General features: G+C 38.5%; 3 protein-coding genes across 4 annotated transcripts; all 3 read right to left on the bottom strand.

The window, feature by feature from the left end:
• Positions 1–498: 498 nt before the first annotated feature.
• Positions 499–2,270, bottom strand: LOC112557351. Its single transcript, XM_025227149.1, has 3 exons — positions 2,264–2,270; positions 1,849–1,921; positions 499–1,416 (listed from the first exon to the last, which is right to left on the bottom strand). The coding sequence occupies exons 2-3, from the start codon at positions 1,849–1,851 to the stop codon at positions 1,081–1,083; spliced, it is 339 nt and encodes a 112-aa protein (XP_025082934.1). The 5' UTR covers positions 1,852–1,921; positions 2,264–2,270; the 3' UTR covers positions 499–1,080.
• Positions 2,271–4,804: 2,534 nt separating this feature from the next.
• LOC112555943 (solute carrier family 22 member 8-like) lies at positions 4,805–6,240 on the bottom strand. The gene is made up of 3 exons (XM_025224558.1): positions 6,135–6,240; positions 5,372–5,669; positions 4,805–5,119 (listed from the first exon to the last, which is right to left on the bottom strand). The coding sequence occupies exons 2-3, from the start codon at positions 5,651–5,653 to the stop codon at positions 4,805–4,807; spliced, it is 597 nt and encodes a 198-aa protein (XP_025080343.1). The 5' UTR covers positions 5,654–5,669; positions 6,135–6,240.
• Positions 6,241–7,492: 1,252 nt separating this feature from the next.
• Positions 7,493–19,320, bottom strand: LOC112556814 (endoplasmic reticulum membrane sensor NFE2L1-like). Of its 2 annotated transcripts, none has more exons than XM_025226179.1 (12): positions 19,166–19,320; positions 17,602–17,733; positions 17,277–17,364; positions 16,798–16,892; positions 15,859–16,098; positions 15,117–15,552; positions 14,677–14,874; positions 14,119–14,195; positions 13,258–13,392; positions 12,762–12,941; positions 11,764–11,931; positions 7,493–11,314 (listed from the first exon to the last, which is right to left on the bottom strand). In XM_025226179.1, the coding sequence occupies exons 1-12, from the start codon at positions 19,217–19,219 to the stop codon at positions 10,865–10,867; spliced, it is 2,253 nt and encodes a 750-aa protein (XP_025081964.1). In that variant the 5' UTR covers positions 19,220–19,320; the 3' UTR covers positions 7,493–10,864. The 2 variants fall into 2 exon arrangements, with proteins under 2 accessions (XP_025081964.1, XP_025081963.1); XM_025226178.1 differs by lacking the exon at positions 19,166–19,320 and adding an exon at positions 17,928–18,855.
• Positions 19,321–21,907: the final 2,587 nt, after the last annotated feature.

Here is a 21,907-nt window from a genome sequence, read left to right on the forward strand (position 1 = left end):
TCCATGGACACCGTTTTTAATGTACATAATTATTCGATAGCTTATATGTTTTTATTTCTTTCTTTTAATATTTTGGATTTGATGTTTTTCTCTTACTGGAAATGCAGTCTCTGAACAACTTCAGAGGTTGTTTCTAAAGCTATCATTTTCACGCACGAACGCGCGCACACGAACACAAAGCTTGGGTGTCACACAACCCAACGGAAGATATCAGGATATCGCAATCGCACACACGCTCCAGGGGTAAAAAATTATGGCCGTCAGTTTGTGCTGTATGTCTATCCACACAGTAGAATTAAGTACGGACAATTTAGATGATAGCTATCAGCCTGGCAGTCCATCAGTTATAGCTAATAGTAAGCCAATGGATAATATGTATCCTGCAGCATGTGTTCACACTTGTCATTCAGTGGCCATTAAGTGTGACAGACGAGGTTATTTCGTACTCATGTATCTGAGTGTGAGTTTGATGTTTGTCAGTGCGAGGATGCGCGTGTGCGCGTGCCTCTGTATTTTCTCTTCGTGACCTTTCAACTCAATCGCAGCACAACACCCTTACGGCATGCAGTTGTCATGAAAGGACAGGTTCAAGCGGTTTATAAACAAATATTTACCGGAATAAACATGCAGTTCACAACAGTGATATATACGGCAAGTTACAAATAATTTCTTACAGATTAAATATTTTATTATTTATCAGCTTTGTTTGATCGTTTGTTTGAATGTTTTCTTATACAATATACATATATATATATATCACACTTCTGTTTAAAAGAGCTTGATCAACAGATTCAAAATCTCCTGTCACTGGAATGAAAGCTACAAAAACATGAGATTAAAAATCTTTTCGTTATAAACAAACAATATACTAAATAGATGAAGAAATTTAAATAGAATTAGTTTTTGTTTTGTCATCAGGCAACGCCAACATAAGTTTAATTTGTCCTTTGTAATTTATCCCTTTGATGACTTTCATACACTACATGCGCAACAGGTCGTACATGAAGGTGGCAGTGTGAAATTTGTTGTTTCACACACACAAACACAAAGGTTCATACTTAGACGAACACGAACTACTTCTTAATATTCGACCTTCACCTCCACCTCCTCCTTGGCTTCATATGAGGTCGGGGTCAAAGGTTTTGCCGGCTCTCCTGTCCTCGATATAACAGCACTAGCAGCATCCGTCCTAGAACCTGACCATGATGGCTCCTCTGTCATCGGTGGGGCATCATCATCCAGACTGGATGTCCGGCTTGATGGCTCATTGACAATTCTGTTGTCGACCTCAACAGAGGTCATGCTGTCTCTAAGGTCTTGACCTTTAGTTTCCTTCAACAACAACAACGTGAAGGCCGAAACTCCCATCAGGATACCCACCACAATGTAGCCGTGAACAACCTCTTCCTCATTGTCCTGCAAAAGTACAGTTGTTTTTTTTTTAAAATAGGTAACATACACACTCGTTTGTTCTATAGCTCTGCTCCCCTCCTTTTTTCTTTTGTTTATTCCCTTGGAGTTACTATTTGTTTTTGTTTGTGTGCATGTTGTTTTTGCTTTTTCTAGTTCTTTGTTGAGGTCTTGGCTATGTTTGTTCCTTTTTGATTTTATGTTTGTTCCTTTTTGATTTTATATTTGTTCTTTTGTTTATCTCGTTCATTTTTTCCTTACATTTGACTGCTATATTTTGAGAAGGTTTTTTGTTCCTTTTCCTCGGTGTGAGTGGTGCATGAGACCATCAGGGTGAAGGACATTGCAGTCATGTGTGTCGGTCTACGGGGAAAAATTTTCATCGTCTAGTTTGTGATTATTTTACTATCAGCACATGGTGGCCAAACTAGTCCGTACCATGTTGAGCACAATCGGCGCCAGCACCCCTCCAACACGAGCAGCTGTATTAGCAGCACCTATGCCAAGGTTCCTGCAATAGTGAACATGAACATTGCTATGTCAACCCAGCATGTTTTCGGGGACTGTTAATAATAAAAAAAGTTACCACGAACCGCAAATATTTCATGATTCTACGAACCATGCCTCGTACATGGAGAAACAATCAAGCCCTGGAAAATTCCGGTTGTTTAAAGTAAGGAACAGTGGCAACTGTCAGGCTATTAGTTTTGAAGGTTTTCCATCAGAGTAAACAGCTGCTGATGGAGACGAAAGATAGTAAAGGTTGTCCCTGTCATTTCCTGTCATTTGGAAAATATGTCTTTCAGTTAAGTAAACATTTAAGAATTACTTTGGTTAATAGGAGTGAACTGACCTGATTACTGGGGTACTGCTCCAATGTAAAGGTGTTCATGACCGTCCAGCCAGCTCCCACAGACAGCCTGCTAATCATGGCCAGAGTTGTTGTGATTGTTTCTTGCTGTGTTGTCGGTGCTGCAACAGCAGATCACCAATCAGCCAACCCAGAAATCAATCTAAACAGAAAAATATCACTTAAATAAAATGTAAAATGTGGCCATCTGAGTTTGTGGTCAGTATCATGAAATAAATAAATCAACTACCACCCTAAAACCTGGACCCAGGGTAGATCCATACGAGAGCCGTTTTACCGGCCGATAATTTAACTGAAAGGTCCTATTCTGGGATAATTATTTCTCACTGGGAAAAAATCTTGATTCGTGATTTAGTTCAAGAGCAGTAAACATTTGATTTTTCTATACCAAAAATATAAATAAGTAAATAAATTTGATAGAAAGAATGGTATCTCAATGGCAAATCGCGCTTATTTCGTTTCTTGTGTTTGTTTATACTTACCTTTAAAATTACTGATTAAAATCCAAAACTTGACAAAGAGCTCAAGATGGCAAGAAAGAAAGTAGTCCATTTGCGACCAAATCTGAAAAAAGTTGTTTTTGATATACCATCTGCTTTTATAATTCAGAGGGTTATTCATTATTTTTAAAAGATTGAAAAACTTGAAACCTTTATTGCTGATGTCAATTTAGAATTTTACTTTTGGATAGAAATGTATACCATGGACTTTATCTTACTGGATTCCGTGACAAAGCATGAATATAATGGTAGCCAAGGATAACTCTGGCCCAGTCATGGTGGCGCCCTAAGTCTGCTGACGTAGCTCCTCTCCAGTGTGAGCTGTGTTCATCAGTCAACACTCTTAGCATCACATGTGAGGCCGTGGAAGGGCATACTAGCCATATTAAAATTTATTTTATTTTAGGTCAAATTTCCTTTCCTTATACTTAATTAATCTGTTAAATGCTCATCTTTTCATCAACTAAGCACAGAGGGAAAAATAAAGTAAAAGTGAAAATCAGAAGTTAGTTTCCGTCGTGTTTAGTCACTATATATATAGGTCTTAATTTTGTTTGAATGTCGACTCATGTTCCGGTTACCCACCTGTCTGCAAAAAATACGCAGACAAAGTTGGCTGGAATCTCCACCAGTACCATCAAGGCGATATTCAGATACAGGTTCCCGCTCAGCGCACTGACGCCGAAGGAAATCCCATAATAACAAAACGACAGACAGAACTGTTGCAAAAATCAACCAGCAAATCAATCCCGCGATCAATCAATAACAATAAGAAAGATTTTTTCCTACCTGAGATAAGAACACGAATATGAAAACACGAAAGTTTTTGTCGGAAGACCTTAGGCCATTTATATTGCCAACAGAAAATAAAAGAGGGGAGGGTTCAAACCTAGAAAATCATAATACTTTGGTATTTGACAAAAAATGACAAAAGCATCAGAAAAAAATCTCAGACTCATCGAGGTAGTAGCCTGCATCCGAACTTCGTGCCGCTTATATATTAAAAAAAGAGAATGCGCATACCAGGTTTACTTTAAAAATACTTCTAGTGATGAGAATGAGAGAAGGTGGGACATGACATGTCCTCACCAGATAAAGTTAATGGCAAGTGAGGTCACTGCCATGCGCCAGCCGCGGTAGACATCTATGTAGGTGTAACGACGACCTTGACCTGCCTTCAGTTCCTCCTCCATGACCTCTTGTAGCCTTTCTAGCGTGTCCTTGGTTTCTGCCTCCCGTTGACCCGTGCCAGATGACTGATCACTGCTTCTGCCTCCTGCAGACGCCCCTTGACAGCCAGCCATCGCGCACTTTCCGGAAATACGCTGAAACATTCAATATATATATATGTACATATAGTATAGCATTATACAGACAGCTTAGAAGTAATGGGGAGAATGGCTAAATTGTTATTCTCAGATAATATCTCATTCTTGACTTTGTTGCAATGCATTATCAAATGTTGTACATTAGTGAGACGAGAATTTTCTCAAATGGCCTCTTACAGCAAGGTGAAAAAAAAACCCCAGAGAGGATCATTCACAAACAGGTGAAAAGGAAAATATAGTGATAGCCACTTACAATTAGGTAAGAACAAAGAGACATGAAAATAATCAGGTGAGCGTGACTATAGATGGCCACTTACAACCAGGTGAGAAGGAAGGGCAGGTTCAAAGCAGCTACGGCCATGTGTAGGTGACTCAGTTAGGAAACAGCCAGGCCATCAGAGCAAATAGACAGACGCCAATGTTCCACCCAGGTATAGCTGATACCAGCTACATAGTCAATAATATCAAAGTACACACATATACACATGCATGAGCACATACCTAAATACACTACACATAAAATACTAGCATCTCATTTAGTGTCATCCATTCGGTTGTTTTTCTTTTGTTTTTTGTTTGTTTGTTTGTTTGTTTGTTTGTTTGTTGTTGTTGTTTTTTTTTTGTAATATAACTTTTTCGCTGTACATGCATCCTGTGAAATTAATTTGAGCAGAAAACCAGATCCTCCATGTTAGCTAACAATTACTGAAACAGTCACCTGCCGCCGTTTGCTTCCGATGAACTCCAGCATATAGGTGTACAGTACGACGATGTTTGACGCCCAAGGTGACGCCAATCAAGACCCGCATGATGGCGAACATCCTCCAACTGATGGAGAAGGCAGTCACTAGGGAGACGATGAGGTTAGCCAGGTACGCTAGATACGCAGTTGGCCGCCTCCCCAACGAGTCAGACACCTGTCCTCCCAGCAAGGCGCCGAACAACACCCCGCCCATCTGTAGTGACGTCACCATGGGCTTGACATAGTCGAGGTCACAGACTAGTGTCCACTGTCGGGGTCAAGAGCAAAATTAAGTCGGTGCTGTTGTCCATGAACTTTCCTATGTCGTGTAACAGACTGACAGACCCAATCCAGAATCGCGAGATAATGGCATAGTTACAAGATAAAGATTTAACGGGTCGCTTTAAATACATTGCTGTCGACAAACACAATCAGAGAACTGGCGAGATATGTCCGAATAATAATTTTTAAAAAAGCTGATGCATCGTGATGTTATCGCTTTCATTATCATAACAATCACCTCGTTAACGATGGTTTGGACAGAGTCGTCAAAGACCACCTCACCACACGTGTCGCTGTTGTTGGACACAGGACAGATGTGGAAGGTCGTGTTGTCACGGGACCAGTTTCCATGGGAACTGTTGGCGGCCTCGGGTGGCTGACACCACCAGTCGGGGACCAGACCAGCGAAAGTCATCTGCATCATTCCCCAAGCGAGCGACATGTCCGCAAACTTAACACTTGCCACCAGCTGCACCTGAAATCTCCCTCCGGCTCCAACCTCACCAAGGAGGCTCTCCATGGCCGCCCAATATTACCTGAGGACAACCAACGCGCATTGGTTTGGGTTGTTTTGTTTAGCTGTTGTGGTTTATTGTGTTTCTTTTATTTGTTTTGGTGTTAATTATAGCAAAAAGGTCATTTTCAATTATTCACACTATGTCAATATACTTTGAGTAAATACTAATTCATAGTATATATCAAACAAAATGAGAATACAATCAAGGAATGACAAGACGGAAGCTGGACTCTACACAAAGCGTTTTAACTGACACAGTGTGTTTGTCCGGGTAGTTATACCCTTTATCTAAATCACTGGTATGTTGATACAAAGGCACAGAGCACTTTGATACATAGTCATGTTTGGAAAATCGTTATCAACAGTAGCATATGGGACTTCAACCGTTAACCAAGGGTTATATATGTGTAACTCACATAAGAGTGTGTAATGCTGGGGTATCCGTGTGTTTTTTTCAGCCGAGGGACATTTAGCTACATCTTACCTGAAGTGCTTTTCCTGATGTTCACTGTCACTTCTCGCGGAGTGTAACTTGGTGGTTATGGAGCGTTTCCTTTGTCTTTGCTGACCGGCGATGAAGCAAGTCTTTGTCAAGCATCATTACCTCGTTATCAGGATCTTCTGTTAGTTGCATATATAAGTACATTGTCGCCGCATTTTGATCCATGTGGTGGTCTGCACCTAAACATAGGTGAATATGTGTAGCCATGCAAGGAAGAGATTGTGCAACCCTACAGAAATCATCAATGCTATCAGTCCTTCGCAAACACTTGGTTATCACGCTTGTTTGCAAGTGTACTTTAAAGCTATTCTTGTATCCCTCAGGGTGTCTTACAGGATAAGTACCTGTTTTCGACAACTGATAATTAACTACTCAAGATGGGAAAAGATTACAAGTCACAAATACACAATAAAACTTTTTAACCAAGAGTAATTTTCATTTTTTTTAGTATGCAATCAATGGTGTGAGATATATATATATAACTGATTTGCCGGCTGAAATTGCGGAAACAAGCCAGTGAACTATTAATTAGTCTAAATCTCCTTCATAACCAGATAAAAACATGGTTGAACATCTGAGAAAGTTTGGCAGTCTTTACATGACAGTTGTATCAAAACTTGGGTCAGCCATTCGTTGCTATTTGAGGGATTAGTTGTCCTGGGTTCATATCTCGTGTCAGACACGCTGCTTTTTCGATGCATATGACACGTTTACTGCTTTGCCGTCATATGGTCTTGCTGACTCAAACCGCCATTTTCCCCCTCGTCCATTTTTCTAGTTAAAAAGATTCTTGAGGAAGATTAAAGAGAATAGGTTGAAGATACAGCCATACTTGCTACAAAGATAGTAGGTATATTATTTACTGCAAATACATCAGCACGTCCTTTGCAGCAGGCTATACCTTTAGTATTCAACACTTCCGAAACCAATCAATACATCTGAAAATCATACCAATGCAATATTCAAATAAATAGCAGATAGTACTTTCAAGCGACGATAGTACAAACCACATATTTCAGGATCAGTGTATTACTGAGGGCGCTGTGCACTTCTGGATTGAATGCTCTTTTCTTGCCTTATCTATAAACAGGTTAGGTGGCTGTTGAAACACTGGGTTGGTGGAAAGGGGTTAAGTGTGAAGTACACTGCCCCATACTGGTGTCAAATCTTTAACTCCTTACCGATTCCCTTGTCCATCAGTATTAGAATAGAAACAGCAGTAGTCTGTATTATGGGGGGCAAACATTTTGTGTGGATTAACTTACCTTAACCACAATACAAACCCTTAACTATACTTCCACCCACATATATTCCTAGTTTGTACACACAAAGAATACACATATAATCTGCATTTTTATTTTTTTGTTAAACCGTCAACTTACATTTTCAAAAGTATGATCTGTAATGTACTGATGAAAAGTCAACATGTTCACAATAGTATATACAGCATTTTCAATTTAATTTCATTTCCACTGCATTTTGCATCCACAAACAACCCAGCTAACAGTGTTTCCAAAGTTCCACTGTCTAAAAAGAAAACATGCACCTAGCCATGCTCTCAACATTTGAAAATTTTGGGACTTGTGTTCACAATGCAGGTATCAACACCAACATGAGATCCAGCACAAAATTTATGTGTTTCTTCTGATGATTTCAAGTGAAACTAGACTAATTATGCATCACACTGCAAAATTTATTTTAAAAACCACCTACAAGAAAATAAAAAATACAATCAAGGTCAATGTTTTAAAAGGCATTTTGCACATTCTAAGGAAGAACACTGCAGAAATGTATATTTTTTTCATGGACATTTTGCAGTATCACTCATTTCAACAGCAAATACTAAATTTCCCAGATACATGCTTTACTACTACTATATAAACAGAATTATATGTAAAGAGTCTATTGCAATATAAAAAAAATAAAAGTTAAAAGTTTACAGAAAGTGACATGGACATAATGCTCCACCCCATAGCTTACCAACCACGCCCACCCACCAACCACAGGGAAAGGAAACAAAATTTAAAAAAAAAACAACCCCAAATTTCCACTAAACTTCAACAGCCACATTAACATATGACAAATACATTAATGCAAATTTTATATCCCTTCAAGGTAACATTGGAGGTTTAGCTTTTCTTTTCAAAGATTAGAATCTTGCAAGAGGGAAAAACTATTTTCCTAAAGAGATAACACAAAAATGAAAGGGGAAGCAGTGCACATGTCTATTTAAACACAGGCATATACGAGCACTTGAGATCACATTAAACTGATTATATCTGTCCTTCTGGTAAGACAGTAAATGAAAAAAAAAAAAAACAATTAGAAAAAGGTTTTGTACACTATATTGTAATGAAAACACACTCTGTACCAACGACTTATTAAAAATACAGGCATGAAAACAATCCCAGCAAACAAACTATTAAAACACATAAATTTTAGAAGGGACAATGAAACGGATGAAGAACCCTCACACTTGAAGTACTGAAATCAATGATTTTTTTGTTGTTGTTTTGAGGATAAATATTTATATCTCTACTGATAATGTATATAAGCAGAAAAAGGAAAGATATTATATGGACAATTAGTTTGTCAACTATTCAAAAATTGAAATGCAGTGCTTGACAAGTTTTTCCTTTTTTAAGGGAAACATAAATACTAAATGATGATGACATGGCACAAATATATAAAGCGATATGAACTCTGCAGTAACTTGTACACTCCTCTGTTTTCATAGCCTTTCAAACCAAACATACTGCAAAGCACACGTGCAAAATAACCTCACAGCCAGATTTGATATCTGATCATTTACAAATACCATATTTTGTAAAATATGTAATCTTTGAAATTCAAAGCCATCAAATATGATGTCTTACTCCTTTTACTTCACACTAAATTAACAAATGAGATGCCTAAAATAGAAAATTAAACGCTATACAAAAGATTTTGTCTGAAAATTTCTGCCTACCTTATATCAGCAACTTTTGTATGCATTCAATCATGCAAAAGCAACTGTTCATTTTTTAAATGTCTACTTGACAGCACAATTTTGATGGTGAACTCATTCCATTTGTGCCACAAATGTGAATTCAGACACCACAAATAGCAAGTGCACATTTTTCTTTTTGCTCTATAATCATGTTGGCATTATTTTAATTGTTTACAACACAAATAAGATCCTTAATATCACATTATGCACGATGTGCATACAATTTAACTGCTATGCAGCACTACTCAACTGTTACCAGTTACTTTTTTGCTCTAACATTTGAACATTATCATATAAATGCAACATAGGTAAAATTTTTTTCCATAAGAAACACCTGAAACATAGATTTACATATACCATCTTTAAGAGAGAAGCACTACCTCTCTCCTCATAAGTGTTCTCTATCCCCACCACCAATCTCATTCCCCCATACACACACTCTGATCAACCTAAACCATTTACAAATATTGGCATGCCAACACCACCACATTCTCCCAGCCACACCAACAACAGTAGCAACAGATACAGCAAACACTCATGAGTGTCTAACAAGACAAATGGTGCAAACACCACAGCACTCACAGTGTCTATGGAATGAAGCAACAAGAGGGCAGTGAATCTGTAGTATAGCCAATGCGTCCCATCAAGCAAGCTCACAAATGTTCAGATCAACTTATGTGAGGCACTTTAAAAAGTAGTACACAGTTGTCTAACTAACGTGTGCTGCAACGTCAGAATTTCACAGGTATATAGCCTCGACAGCAACTCTGAGTACTTTCAGCTGTTTTCAATCCTTTCCTGGCAAGAAGAAAAAGGTTCAAGGATGCCATGTAGCGCCAGTTAACACAGTGAATGTAACTTATGGTTGCTACTGTTTCACAATTAGTTTACAGATTTATGAGAAAAATGTTAGCTCTAGAACACGTCCTAGAAAGGGAGCTAACACAGAATCCGACACATTCAGTTGATCATACGGAAGGAAATGAATCATCATATTGCCTTCCCTTCCACCCTAAACCACAAAATATACTTTCTTAAATGTGAAGATGGAAATACAAATGGTACACTATCATATTCCATAGACAAAGGGGTGGAGAAATTTATAAACATTCCATTTATCTTTTGTAGTTTTCCCTAACTCCCAACAGCCCCAAATCTGTCTGCTTTAACAACTAGGTCTACTAGCTTATGCTTGCCAGAAATGAAAAATTTAACCCTTATTAGAAGATGCCTGCTGCACATTCGAGAACGTTCAACAAATATTGCAAGAACAAGCAAACAACAGCATATCTGAGTTAAAGACTCAAATTTCCTCTCCAAAGTCTGACTCAAAACAGCAACCATGTTGGAAGCTGGTCGAAAAAAGTGTCAGACAAAAAGGCAACTGCTTTTCTCCACCTAGCTCTCTTTCTAGTTCCCCCTAACTCCTTAAACAAAAAGGGCAGGCAGAACCTTGGAACCCATAGAAAAATAACAGTCACTGCATCATGACAAAACAGATGGAGAGCTCATTTCTGTAATTTCAGCCAAAAGAAAAAAAAAAAACGAAAAAAAAAAAACCAACAAAAAACCAAACAAACAAAAAAACCCATGTACATTTGTTAGCAAACTTTCTGCTTCCAAGAATGAAATTTATAGAAAACAGCATCGACTGACACTGCACAATTGTGCGACCCAATGGTTTCAGCGACATGGTGCTCTGGCTTAGTGAACACCTCTCTGTTTACTCCTTGTTTTTCTTCTTCTGTTGTGAACTGTTCTTGTCTTTGCCTTCAAAATTACGTGAAGAGGCAGGCCTGCCCCTAGCAGAAGAGCTGGAGGAACAAGGCGAGGTTGAAATGGCAGTGGTGGTGGTGGTTGAATAGTTACGTGGCACCAGAAAAACATTGCCATCACTTGACTGCTGCAGGGAATACTGGCTGGGGTTGTAAGGCTGGCCATGATCATCACGCAGAGAACTGAAGATGTGTTGGTATAACGAGCCGTACACATCTTTAGCCCGTCGTGTCTGCTCCTCTATGTGGCTTCGCTCAGCCAGCAGCTTGTCCCTCATGCGCTGCAGCTCTGTCATCTCATCCTCTAAGGTGTAGATAACATCCAGCTTTCGTTTGCGGCAGTTCTGGGCAGCGACCTTATTCTTTCCACGACGCCTGATGTCTCTGATGAGAGCAATCTGCAAAATAGACACAAGATAAACGTCATTGCCAAAAAGTTAGAAAGGTTTCTTTTAATTAATTTTTTAACACCTGCTAAATATTTCAAACGCTACAAGGAAGCCCATATTTTTCATTTTTCCCTACTGCCTAACAAATGCCATGGATCAAAGAACACATCTCACATTACAAAATAAGCTCTACTGAACTGCAGCTCACAACAGAGGAGGAAGGATAAAATCTAATATGCTATTTATTTTCCCCTATCTAGATGGCATAAATAACATTATCTACCTATAAATGAGGAAGTATGGAATCTAATGTGCTACTGTGTATTTTGCCCTTTTATTAAGATTTTCTAAATGGCCAGAATAACATTTTTCTATCTAAGTGAAATGGTTTATATAAAAAAAAAAAACCAAATTGCATATACTTCCACTGCAACAAAGCCAATCAATCACACACATACTTGCTGTTCTGTCAGCTTATGTTTCGCCATTATTTCATTGAATTCTTCAACTGGAGATTCTACGATGGTGTCAAATGTAATAGGAATTTTGAGCTCTTCAGCTTTGCGTTGGTCACGAGAGATTGGACCTTTCTTGTGTAATCCATCTTTCTTTGCATATTTTTTAACCTGCAATAGTACAATTAACACAACAATGAGAAACTGACAAACTGTTAAGAAATGCGAGTCGCAATGTACCTCTAACCCCACTTCAATCCTGGTGGAAGTAATTAGGTCAGTACAGCAGTGTAATCTGAGAGAAATTTATAATATATACACTGTGCAAAGGTAAGAAGAATTCGGCAGAACTGAACACTGTAAACAGTTGTGGTGACACAAAGTATAATGTGTTTCAATATTTATACCCATTAACCATAGGTGACACACCATTTTTAGACATTTAACTGATGTGATTTTAAGAACCATCCCTTCTGTTTTCTTGTACAAAAGATGGTAACCACATGGAATGGAGAGCTGTTGTAAAAAGTAGGTCACATGGCAGAATGTTAAAAATAACTATTTACACTATATATATACACACACAAAGTGCCAAATATGAAATATTTCATTACAATATAAATTTAACTCCAAGTATTACTATTATATTGTCATTTTTGGTTGTTGGCGTTCAAATCCATGTCAAATTGAAAAATCAGAAACCACCTCAAACATGGCTCTTGATCAACCGATTTACTGCCTACTATTAAATACAACAAAATGCCCAATTCGTTCTTTCTATTCACATTAGAACAATTCATAAAGGTACCAACATTTTCTTCCTTTATTTATAACCAGTAAGATGTGTTTTGCAGCACTATCCTGTGCATTACAGTGTGCATAACAGGCACAAGCTTGAGGACGCAAAGTGCTGGGAAAGTGTTGATCCCTTTTCTTCCCCAAAAATTATACCTATCTGCTTTATCAAGCACCACCTTATATTTTCCTCCACCCCTGCTTACCTCTCGTGGTGTCTGTCCTGGCTGTGTTGGGTAAGTGTGATTATGGTGGATGTGGCTAGTGGTTGTAACAGAAGAGGAGCCACTGTTGGAGTGATCAGTGTCGTTGGAGTTTGTAGAGCAGTTTGTGTGGACAGATGCAGGCGAGCCATAGGAACTGCAGCTATAGTGAAAACCATCATCCTGCAGTAGAATATTACAGGCATTATATACATTCAATTCTGCATCCTTGCACGCACAACAAATGTGCAAAAGAAAACCCACCACTTCAACCACATCTATTTCTATCATTGGCAATGTAGGTCATTATACGATATAATCCTAGTGACAGCAGCAAACTGATCACAGTGAGTATAGATTTTGTATGAATCATTATGACTAGAAGGAGTGCATATCCAAAAAGTTAAAAATCAATCCATTCACACTAAAAAATCAATAAATTTTACATAATATTTTGGGACAGGACTTTATGCACAAACTACCAAACCAGACTACAGACCTCTGAGCCACCACTGGAACTGTGAGTACGACCATTCTGCTGGCCATAGCCATCTGTATGTGCATCATAGTCACTGCCTCCTGTTGCACCCTCAAGACCATCAAAAGGAGAATTCTCTACTGTGTCATTCAACTCCTGACAAAGGAAAAAAAAAAAGAAGCTTAGAATAAACAACAAAACTTAGAAGAGAATACAAATGATGCACATTGCATGAACATTTAACACTCCCAAATGGTTGTACATCAAAACTCATTAAAGCAGGCAGGTTAAACATGTGGCCCTTCCTAAGCACACCTGCGGCCTATACGAAAGACACTGTAGTGATATGCAAAATCTGTTCATTGAATGAATTTAGAATTTCAAATATTGCACATGGCTGCCTTACGGCAAGGCGTGATGTCATCTGAATATATAATAGAATGTCCATTGTCAGGCTAAGCTTGCAGCTAGCGAGTGCATGATCATTCTAACGACAAAGTGTGTGCAACGCATCAAGCTAACATTATCGAGAGCTAAAAAGGGAATGGTCCTGTGGAAGCCACGTGACAGCACGAGACAGGTATAAAGAAATGTAGATCACTGCATTAGTTCAGTTTGATGAGAAATACAGAGCAAAGCTGGAAAGAGTATGGGGGTCCTTTGCAAGCACACGATTAGCATCTACTGAATATTACGATTGCTTACGAAACTTTAATGAGGTAATGTTCCAAATCATAAGACAATAAAAAGTTACCTAATAAATGTGTTGGGGTGGGTGGGTGGGTGGGAAGAAGGAACACAAAAAAGCACATGTAAAACTAAGCTTTGCTTTGCTCTGCCATTTTGTTAGTTGTGAGTTTCCATTCTCAATGCTCTGCTTACCTGAAGAGGTGAAGTGCTCCCCATGGAAACAGCTGAATCACTCTCTGCCTCGTCAAGCATCTGAATGCTTGTTAGACCTGCCCACAAGATCATGTCAGCAAATCCAACATTAACATGTTTCTTCTATCATCAACACTTAAGCAGCAAAATGCTTAATGTCATTGTAAATAATACAGACTTCAATTTCCTTGCTAATACACTCAAAACAAATTTTCATGCAACTAGACTGATCTACATCTTTCTTTCCTTTTGATCATAAAGCCAGTGCAACAAGCCCTGACTGAACTAATAATGATGTACTTATGCCACACAACACTTTTGAATAGATCCTGAGCAAAGACTTAGCAAACATTCAGATTTTTCTTTTTGGTTATCTCTCTTAGAACAACGTAGTTGCAAACTGCAGTAGTCTCTCTTCGCCACTATAGTGTCAATAGGTAATTCTTTTAACAACTTTTCACAAAGGCTTCAGCATCAGAAATAAGCCTACACATCAACTTTTCAGACCAGTTAATTCAATACCTCATTATAATGTTACCAAAAATGTGAAAAACATACCTTCATTGATGGCAATGTCTAGGTCTTCATCAGGTAGAAATTCAGGAAAGTCACTAGCATCTAGCATGGTGGAAGAGCCCACGGAAGACAAGCTGGTCAGCCCAGTCACATTATGGAAGAACATTTCACCTGACTCCCAGTCTAAAGATTCTGCGGAAGTGGCAGATGAGCCAAAGTTTGTACTGCCATTGGCAAAACCTAGTGATGATCCAAAAGAAAAGCATATTATATTCCAGGTGCAGCTGTAAAAATATGATCTTTATAGTTTAACGAATTATGTTACTCAAGTGCATATATGAATATATATATACATCTGTCAATCCTTATCAACCTGATACAGACTAATACCATCTCCAGTGTTCTTATAACAGACCGCTAGTACCTAGATAGGATTCTAAAGCAAAGAAAAGCAAACATTTTATCCCAACATCTTGCCTTACCCAAGTCTCCAGCCAAAATGTTGTGGTCCATGATGTTGCTTGATGAGTTATTCAAAGCCACTGGCATTGTGGCATTCTGCAGAAGCATTCCCGTATCATTCAGCAGGCCCATCAAAATGCTGTTTTCTCCACAAGGAGTGTTCTGTTGTTGTGGAAGAATGCAGCTCTCATTTAAAGAGGTTGATGTGCACAGATCCTGTTCCTGCAACATTGTCATGGGCTGTGGACAGTTTATGTTGAAGTGCTGCTGCTGCATCAAGTGTGCCTCATTCATGGTTGAGGTCACTGTTTGTGGCAGCAGCACCTGTGTGTCAACAGGTGGCATGGCAGAGGACGCTGTGCTGCTGGCTGCAGATGTAGTGTCGACAGTTGCGTTGGCAAAAGTTGTTTCATTAAGTAGCTGCATCAACTCTTGCCAGTTCTGTTCAAGGCGATCCTGTAACCAATGTATTGAAATAAAGATTTGCAATTAGCTCTTGCAAGAGATGTTCACTGATGTTTCAAGTTCTTAAGTTTAACCAACCCAGTAAACTTTATGCTAATTTATTATTTTTTCAGAAGTGTTTCTTTCCCTATGTCCCTTACTATTATTAGGCAGATAATACAGATAGTATACTCGCACTTATTCTTGTGTTTAGAAAAAAATCAAGCATGCTTTTTCACTCTTCCAGATTCTCTACATAGTGCATTATGAAACCTTCATAAAACCTTTCAGTAATCAATAGAACAGCACAATACTAACCTGATCTGACTGGTTGAATTGAGAGTAGTCTGAGTAGTTTTGAGACTGATTAACTAGACAGGTTTCCTCAATCTGTTTATCTTGCTGAGGTGGATCAGGAAAAGTAGTCACTGTGAAAGAGCTGTTCTCCCCTGACAAACTCGTTTGAAACTGCTGGGTATCAGTAGCAAACTGACTGTAAGTTTGGTTCTCACTATTGTGTTGGTTCACATATTCTAGTGCATCATCCAGAGTAAACACCTGTGCAGTCAGAAACAACTGATTTGTTACTTTTAATACGTAGGCAAGCCAACTAAATATCAGTAAATACCAACCATGCACTCTGACCCATATTGCTTCTGACAATGAAATGATTACCTCTAATAATAATAATTAGCAAAAAATTAATCTATGAAGCACCTTATCTCACCAATAAAGACAGGCTCAAGGCACATGACAAGCAGACACACTTATGCTTACAAGTTCATTCACCATCATTTATAACCACTCAGTTTCTCTCTCTCACACACACACACATAGGGTTGAGGAAACCAGAGTATCTGCAGAAAACCACCAATGGTCAGTCCTGTAAACAGGTGTCACATGCAAAGAGAGATATGTCGGGGCCTACATTCAAACTCGTACCCCGCCTTTCAATTCAAAAATCCATTCAAGCCTTTAGCAAGCAATTCTTATGTCTTCTAGATGAAATAAGCTTTTCCTTATCTAAAATTTATGATGAAATGCAACATGTACACTTGGTTTGTAGTATTTAGAAATATCTTTGGTTTTTCTGTATGTTTTTGTTTACCTAACTTTAAAACTTTCAAATCTTGTATTATAATCTTTTAAGTATATTGTTAAAAAAAAAAAAAAAGAAAATTTAAGTGAAGTATATTAAAGAAAACATACAAAAAAAAAGAAGAGATTAAAAACATTTTAGAGTGATAAAAGCCATACTGGATGATCTTCTGTTTCAAGGAAGGTGGAGGTCTGAGGTCCTGACGGGGAAAAGACAGCTGAACTCTCCGCACCTGCTAATGGCACCCATTCACCTGGTGACGGGGAAAGAATAAAGATTATGAAATTCAGACTTCTTCAAACCCTGCATTTTTTTCATGATGTTAGCAGGACAAAGTTTCAACACTATGATATTTACTATTAACAATAGCCATCATACTATCTTACACTGCTACCTGTTGGCATTACACCACAGCATTATGCAGAAAGCACTGAAAGTGCAGAATGCTAATGCAGTTTTTAACCTTAGGTGACAAACCAAGTGAAACAAAAAAAAAAAAACACCTAAAAAGAGAGCCATAATACAGCTCTATATTGGTAAAGCACAACTGATATTTAGACATGGAAAATGTGAGACTGCATGTTTACTCCCAATATTTCAAAAAATTTTTTTTTTTGAAAAAAGGAAGAAAAAATACCTGTTTCTCCATCTCTCATAAAATTCTGAGTAAGCCATAGATGGGCTTGTCTTTGTTTGTCTTGCTGTTGCTTATCTGCCTCTTTTCTCTGCGGTACATAAAAAGATATTTGGTATAAGAGGAGTCACTACTGGTAACAGCATTGCCAAAATGCTAAGGAAGAATGATTTTAAACTTTAAACTACTTAAACTGCTTTGTGATTTACTATGTTAGTATTTATACAGAGGTGGAAAGATATTGAGAAAAGCATGCTACTAGCATGCCTTTCTTTCACCTTGCTCCTATGCATGCATAATAAGCTTAATGACAGCTTAAAAAACTGACCTTTTCAGCTTCCTTTAGTAGCTCAAGCTCCCGTTCTCGTTCAAGTTCACGCCGTAGTCCTGGATCAAAGACCTCCTTCCCTACACCAAGATCCACATCTTGTCTCCAAAGAACATCAATGAGATCAAGATCCTGTGATAAACAAATAAACCTGATTAGAAATGTTTTCGGTTCATAATCTCTGCATAACTTACATCTCAGTTGATTTATGATAAGACTAAACAATGCATATAATAGTGACTTTGTTGTTATACACTTCCTCATTTCATGTTTTCCATGTAATCTTCTTTGACAATTTATTCAAAACGTTTGTCCAATAAAACTACCTCTTTGGTAAGATCACATCCAGGGAATGGTGAATGAAAGGCAATATCACTGTCAGAATCACAAAGTATTGTGCTCTCTGCATTATTGTTATGTGATATATCAGACAGCAGCTGTTGTTGAACCTGGCTCTGAGAGTCACTATGTTCTCCATTCTGTTCATTTTCACTAATGGTGTTGACTGTGGTTCCAACTGTGCCGCTTTGGACTGAAGCTGGAAATCCAAAAGTCGACTCGCTAACCAGAAATGCTTCTATGTCTGTTGATACCCCAGAGAAACGTTGGAACCTGGATAAAAGTCTTAGTTCTCGAAACAAGGAAGAAAAGTAAAAATCACTGTCTACATGTTTGGGATGTAGTGATCCACCTATGCTGTTTAACGTATTGTAATGATTATGAAAATTTGTGGGTAAATAGCCCACTGTCTGTCCCTGCAAGATATCCTGAACTTCAGGATAACTGAGGAGTTCATTGTTCGGAAAATGAAAGCTATTCAAATCTGTTCTCAGAAGACTTAAAATGATAGCGATCTGAAGAATTCCGTCGCTGAAATACTCTTTTATCATGATCGTAGCTTTTGAATATCACAAAATCTTGTTTTCACTTCTCAATATCTATTGTACAAAAGAAATTTTGTTCAAAAGCACTGTTTCCTGACGAAGGCAACTGGTTTAGTCTAAAAATAGGAGCCTTGTGATGGCAGCGTTCAGCGTGCCGCGTTGGATCCCTGTCAATCCAGGCGGTAAATCAATTTATCTCGGTGTATTATTCTGTTCAATCCACAGACAAGCGCCATTCTATTTTCAAGGACAATTAATCTGTATCCATGACTCCAAAATAAATGTTTGTACACAGTCTCAATACCACCGAAATAAAATTTCGTCTCGAAAGTTCTGCCAGCCACTGACAATGTGATTCAGCACAATCGAGAAATGACGACATAATCTTCACGCATGCGCACTAAAAACTACGGGCAATATTTATAACCGGAACGGCAAAACAAACCTAAAAATATTAACAAAATTTAAAGCATATTTCCCATTTAAATATAATATTCAAAATTTAATAGTACAATTCTGAAATGTCAATCCGAGTACATCTGTTAGAAATAAGGACTAACTTCTACTCATAAGGTCAGTGCTGAAAGTAGGCCATTCATCGCCAACTCGACAACAGTAAACTTTCCTCGAAATCCTCACGTTTACAAGACTTAAATAGAAGATCGCGAAAATTTACTCACCTGCGATAAATTGGGATCAATACTTTGTGGTATCAGATTGTCTAACTCCATCATTTTGGGAGTTTTTTACCTACAACTTTCGTTCAACAGTCTTCTCTTCCACTCCCCGTCAGGAAAATAGCTAGCTCGTGACCCCTGACTTTATTAGCAACACTTCTGATTGGACGAGGTGCTGAGAGGTCGCCGGCTGTGAAGGATGTCCCGATCGAGGCAGTTACGGTCGGTTCAGGACATCGGGTCATAAATATTTTTACAAACTTCACTTTTTCTCATGTTATTCAACGATATGTTTATTTTCTAGTTTGAATGTTTACTTGTCTGCCTCATACAAAGTTATACAAAGCTATGAGATGGAGCCGGCGAATAAGTTCATATGCGCGCATTGCGTGTGCAGTGTAAGGTCACTGTGTCACTTAGTGTGCAGTGTATATTTACGTAAGCTAACAGCACGGACGTTCCGTCCTAACAGCATATGCCATGGTAGTTGGTATTTAATGTTAATAGCGGAGGCCATAACAGCAGTTTAGGCCAAAAACTGCAGACCGATAGTGAAAAGAGGCGGGGGATAATGACTGTCAGTCGTGAATATATTCTGGGGCGTGGTGTGTGGTCTTTCAATACCTTCCACCTCTCATATATATATACACACACATACATGCACAGACGAACATTTACACACATACACTCTATCCCGATATCATACTTGCCCATCTGCTGGAGTAAAAGAAATTCACAGACATCTGTTTGAAGAATTTTGTTATCCGGATGTGATCAAACTTTTTTTTTTTTTTTTTCGTATAGTTATCCCATCATTCCGTACGTGGGATGCGATGATCAAGATGACACAATCTTGACTTGGTCTTTTCAATTGACTCATTTTTCAAGTGAATAGAATTTTTCTTCAACAGAAGATTCCCGCAGGCTTTGCGGAACAGCACTTGTCAAACTTTATGATGTCACCGACCTCCTTGTAAGATTTATTTAAGAATATAAGAAAGTTTTCGCACAATCAACCCGCTTCGAAGAGGAAGTTTTAAAGGCAGAGACAATGTCGACCTCTTAATAAAAATTGCTCCATCGCGACATCACATTTATAGAAGTGCTTTATGTTTTGTTTTGTATTTTTCTTAAACACCTGAATGTTGTGGGTTGCCATCTGCATCGGAGCGCGGGAACAGATTGATGGCAGATTGCGATACACATCGACAACTATAGCGGAAGAGAGATCAAAGGGAGGTGGGGGGAAAAAGGTGGGAGGGGAGTGTCACGAATAAAATGTCATACCCGTTTGTGATAAGTGCCGCCCGGAGGCAGGCAGCGCTTTAATGGGGTATCTGACCCCGTGTGACCTGCCAGACCTGTAATGCTCGGTGCGAGAGAGCGCATGTGTGACGGGTAGAGGCTATAGATGTAACATCTAGTAACAAGGAGAAAGAGGGATGGAGATAAGGCAAGAGAGAGCGAAAGAGAACGAAGGTGTGGGGTTGAGGGGGGAGCAGAAAGAGGTAGCGATGGGGAAAATGCGTGTATCCACAGTGTAATATTAACAATTCTTCGTATTCTGCATTACAACCGACCGTTAGAGATTCAGGGATCTTGTTTTCCACGACCAGTGGGAAACCTTTGACAATGCTCTGTAGGAAAAGTATTATCTTTACTACAGTGCAAAACTTGTTTTTTGTTCTTGAAAATGATGGGCTGAGTGCTGTACAAGAGAGCAGTTTCCAGCTTTCGAGTGATCAGTCCTCTCCCTCTTCCAACACACACACAAGCGAGCGCACGAGTGATGATAAATGTAAGATCGTCATGCTGAAACAAAATGTGTATAACTAGATTTTCATTACAGACAACACAAACCAGGAACAACAATAATAAAAAACCACGTGAAAACATGAACAGGATCTTTGAAGAGACAAAAATGAAGCAGGATGTTATCAGAGGTAGTTCTGGTAAACAAAACAGCGCTTATAACGTAGCCTGAAAAACTGGACCTTTCCTATGTACAAGCAGTACAACAAGAACTAGAGGAAACAACGGCAATGAATTTAAACTTTTTAAAAATTTAATCCAGCTGTCTTTTCATCTGCAGTCCATCATTCCTCAGATCCTTCTTTCCTACATGCGAAAGAGCTATAGCTCTTGAATTCGAAAAAATTTGAAAAAAAAACCAACCCCAAAACCTTATCAATTCGTCTTCCGTTCTCGAGATGCACACCTACATAAAGAGGTATTAATCTTTACTTCAAGTTTGTACATATATTCTAATTAAGACATGTTCCCAGCTCTCTCCTCATTGGTTAAGATCTTCATCCCTTAAACTTAGCAACATCGAATCCTGATGTCTGTATTGCTGACCTCTTTCTGCGTATAGCGATGTCTGCTCTCGTTTTTTCCGGGAAAGAAAGGGATAAGTTTGAGGATGCAGCATCTTGTACTGAGAATTACCAATTATTAGAGAAAATGTACCTCTCTAGTCATTTAAGCTGTAAACACAATCTGGTGATCGTCAAAAAGCTTTTTTATAAAAAAAATTAATATTTATGTGGAAAGATATATTGGGTATTTCACAGTCTTCTGAACGGCTTCAAGGCATGTGTATTGTCGATGTGTGTGGTTTTGGTTTTATTGGTATGAAACACATGTAAAGAAATGTCACAGTCACGTGTTCAACATTATGTGTCCGGCTATGAAACACACCATAGGAGTCAGTGTGCGAATTAAAATTAGTCATGTTTGTTGGAC

The sequence above is a fragment of the Pomacea canaliculata genome, linkage group LG2 (assembly GCF_003073045.1).
Source record: "Pomacea canaliculata isolate SZHN2017 linkage group LG2, ASM307304v1, whole genome shotgun sequence".
Taxonomy (NCBI): Eukaryota; Metazoa; Mollusca; class Gastropoda; order Architaenioglossa; family Ampullariidae; genus Pomacea; species Pomacea canaliculata.

Coding starts and splice junctions, on each gene's coding strand:
- LOC112555943 (XM_025224558.1), bottom strand. CDS start 5,653: ATGGAGAGCCTCCTTGGTGAGGTTGGAGCCGGAGGGAGATTTCAGGTG. Junction 5,120..5,371: donor TCCAAACCATCGTTAACGAG/GTGATTGTTATG, acceptor TGACCCCGACAG/TGGACACTAGTCTGTGACCT.
- LOC112556814 (XM_025226178.1), bottom strand. CDS start 18,491: ATGATAAAAGAGTATTTCAGCGACGGAATTCTTCAGATCGCTATCATT. Junction 14,875..15,116: donor CATTTTGGCTGGAGACTTGG/GTAAGGCAAGAT, acceptor GATCATCACTAG/GTTTTGCCAATGGCAGTACA. Junction 11,932..12,761: donor CAGGACAGACACCACGAGAG/GTAAGCAGGGGT, acceptor GTACTATTGCAG/GTTAAAAAATATGCAAAGAA.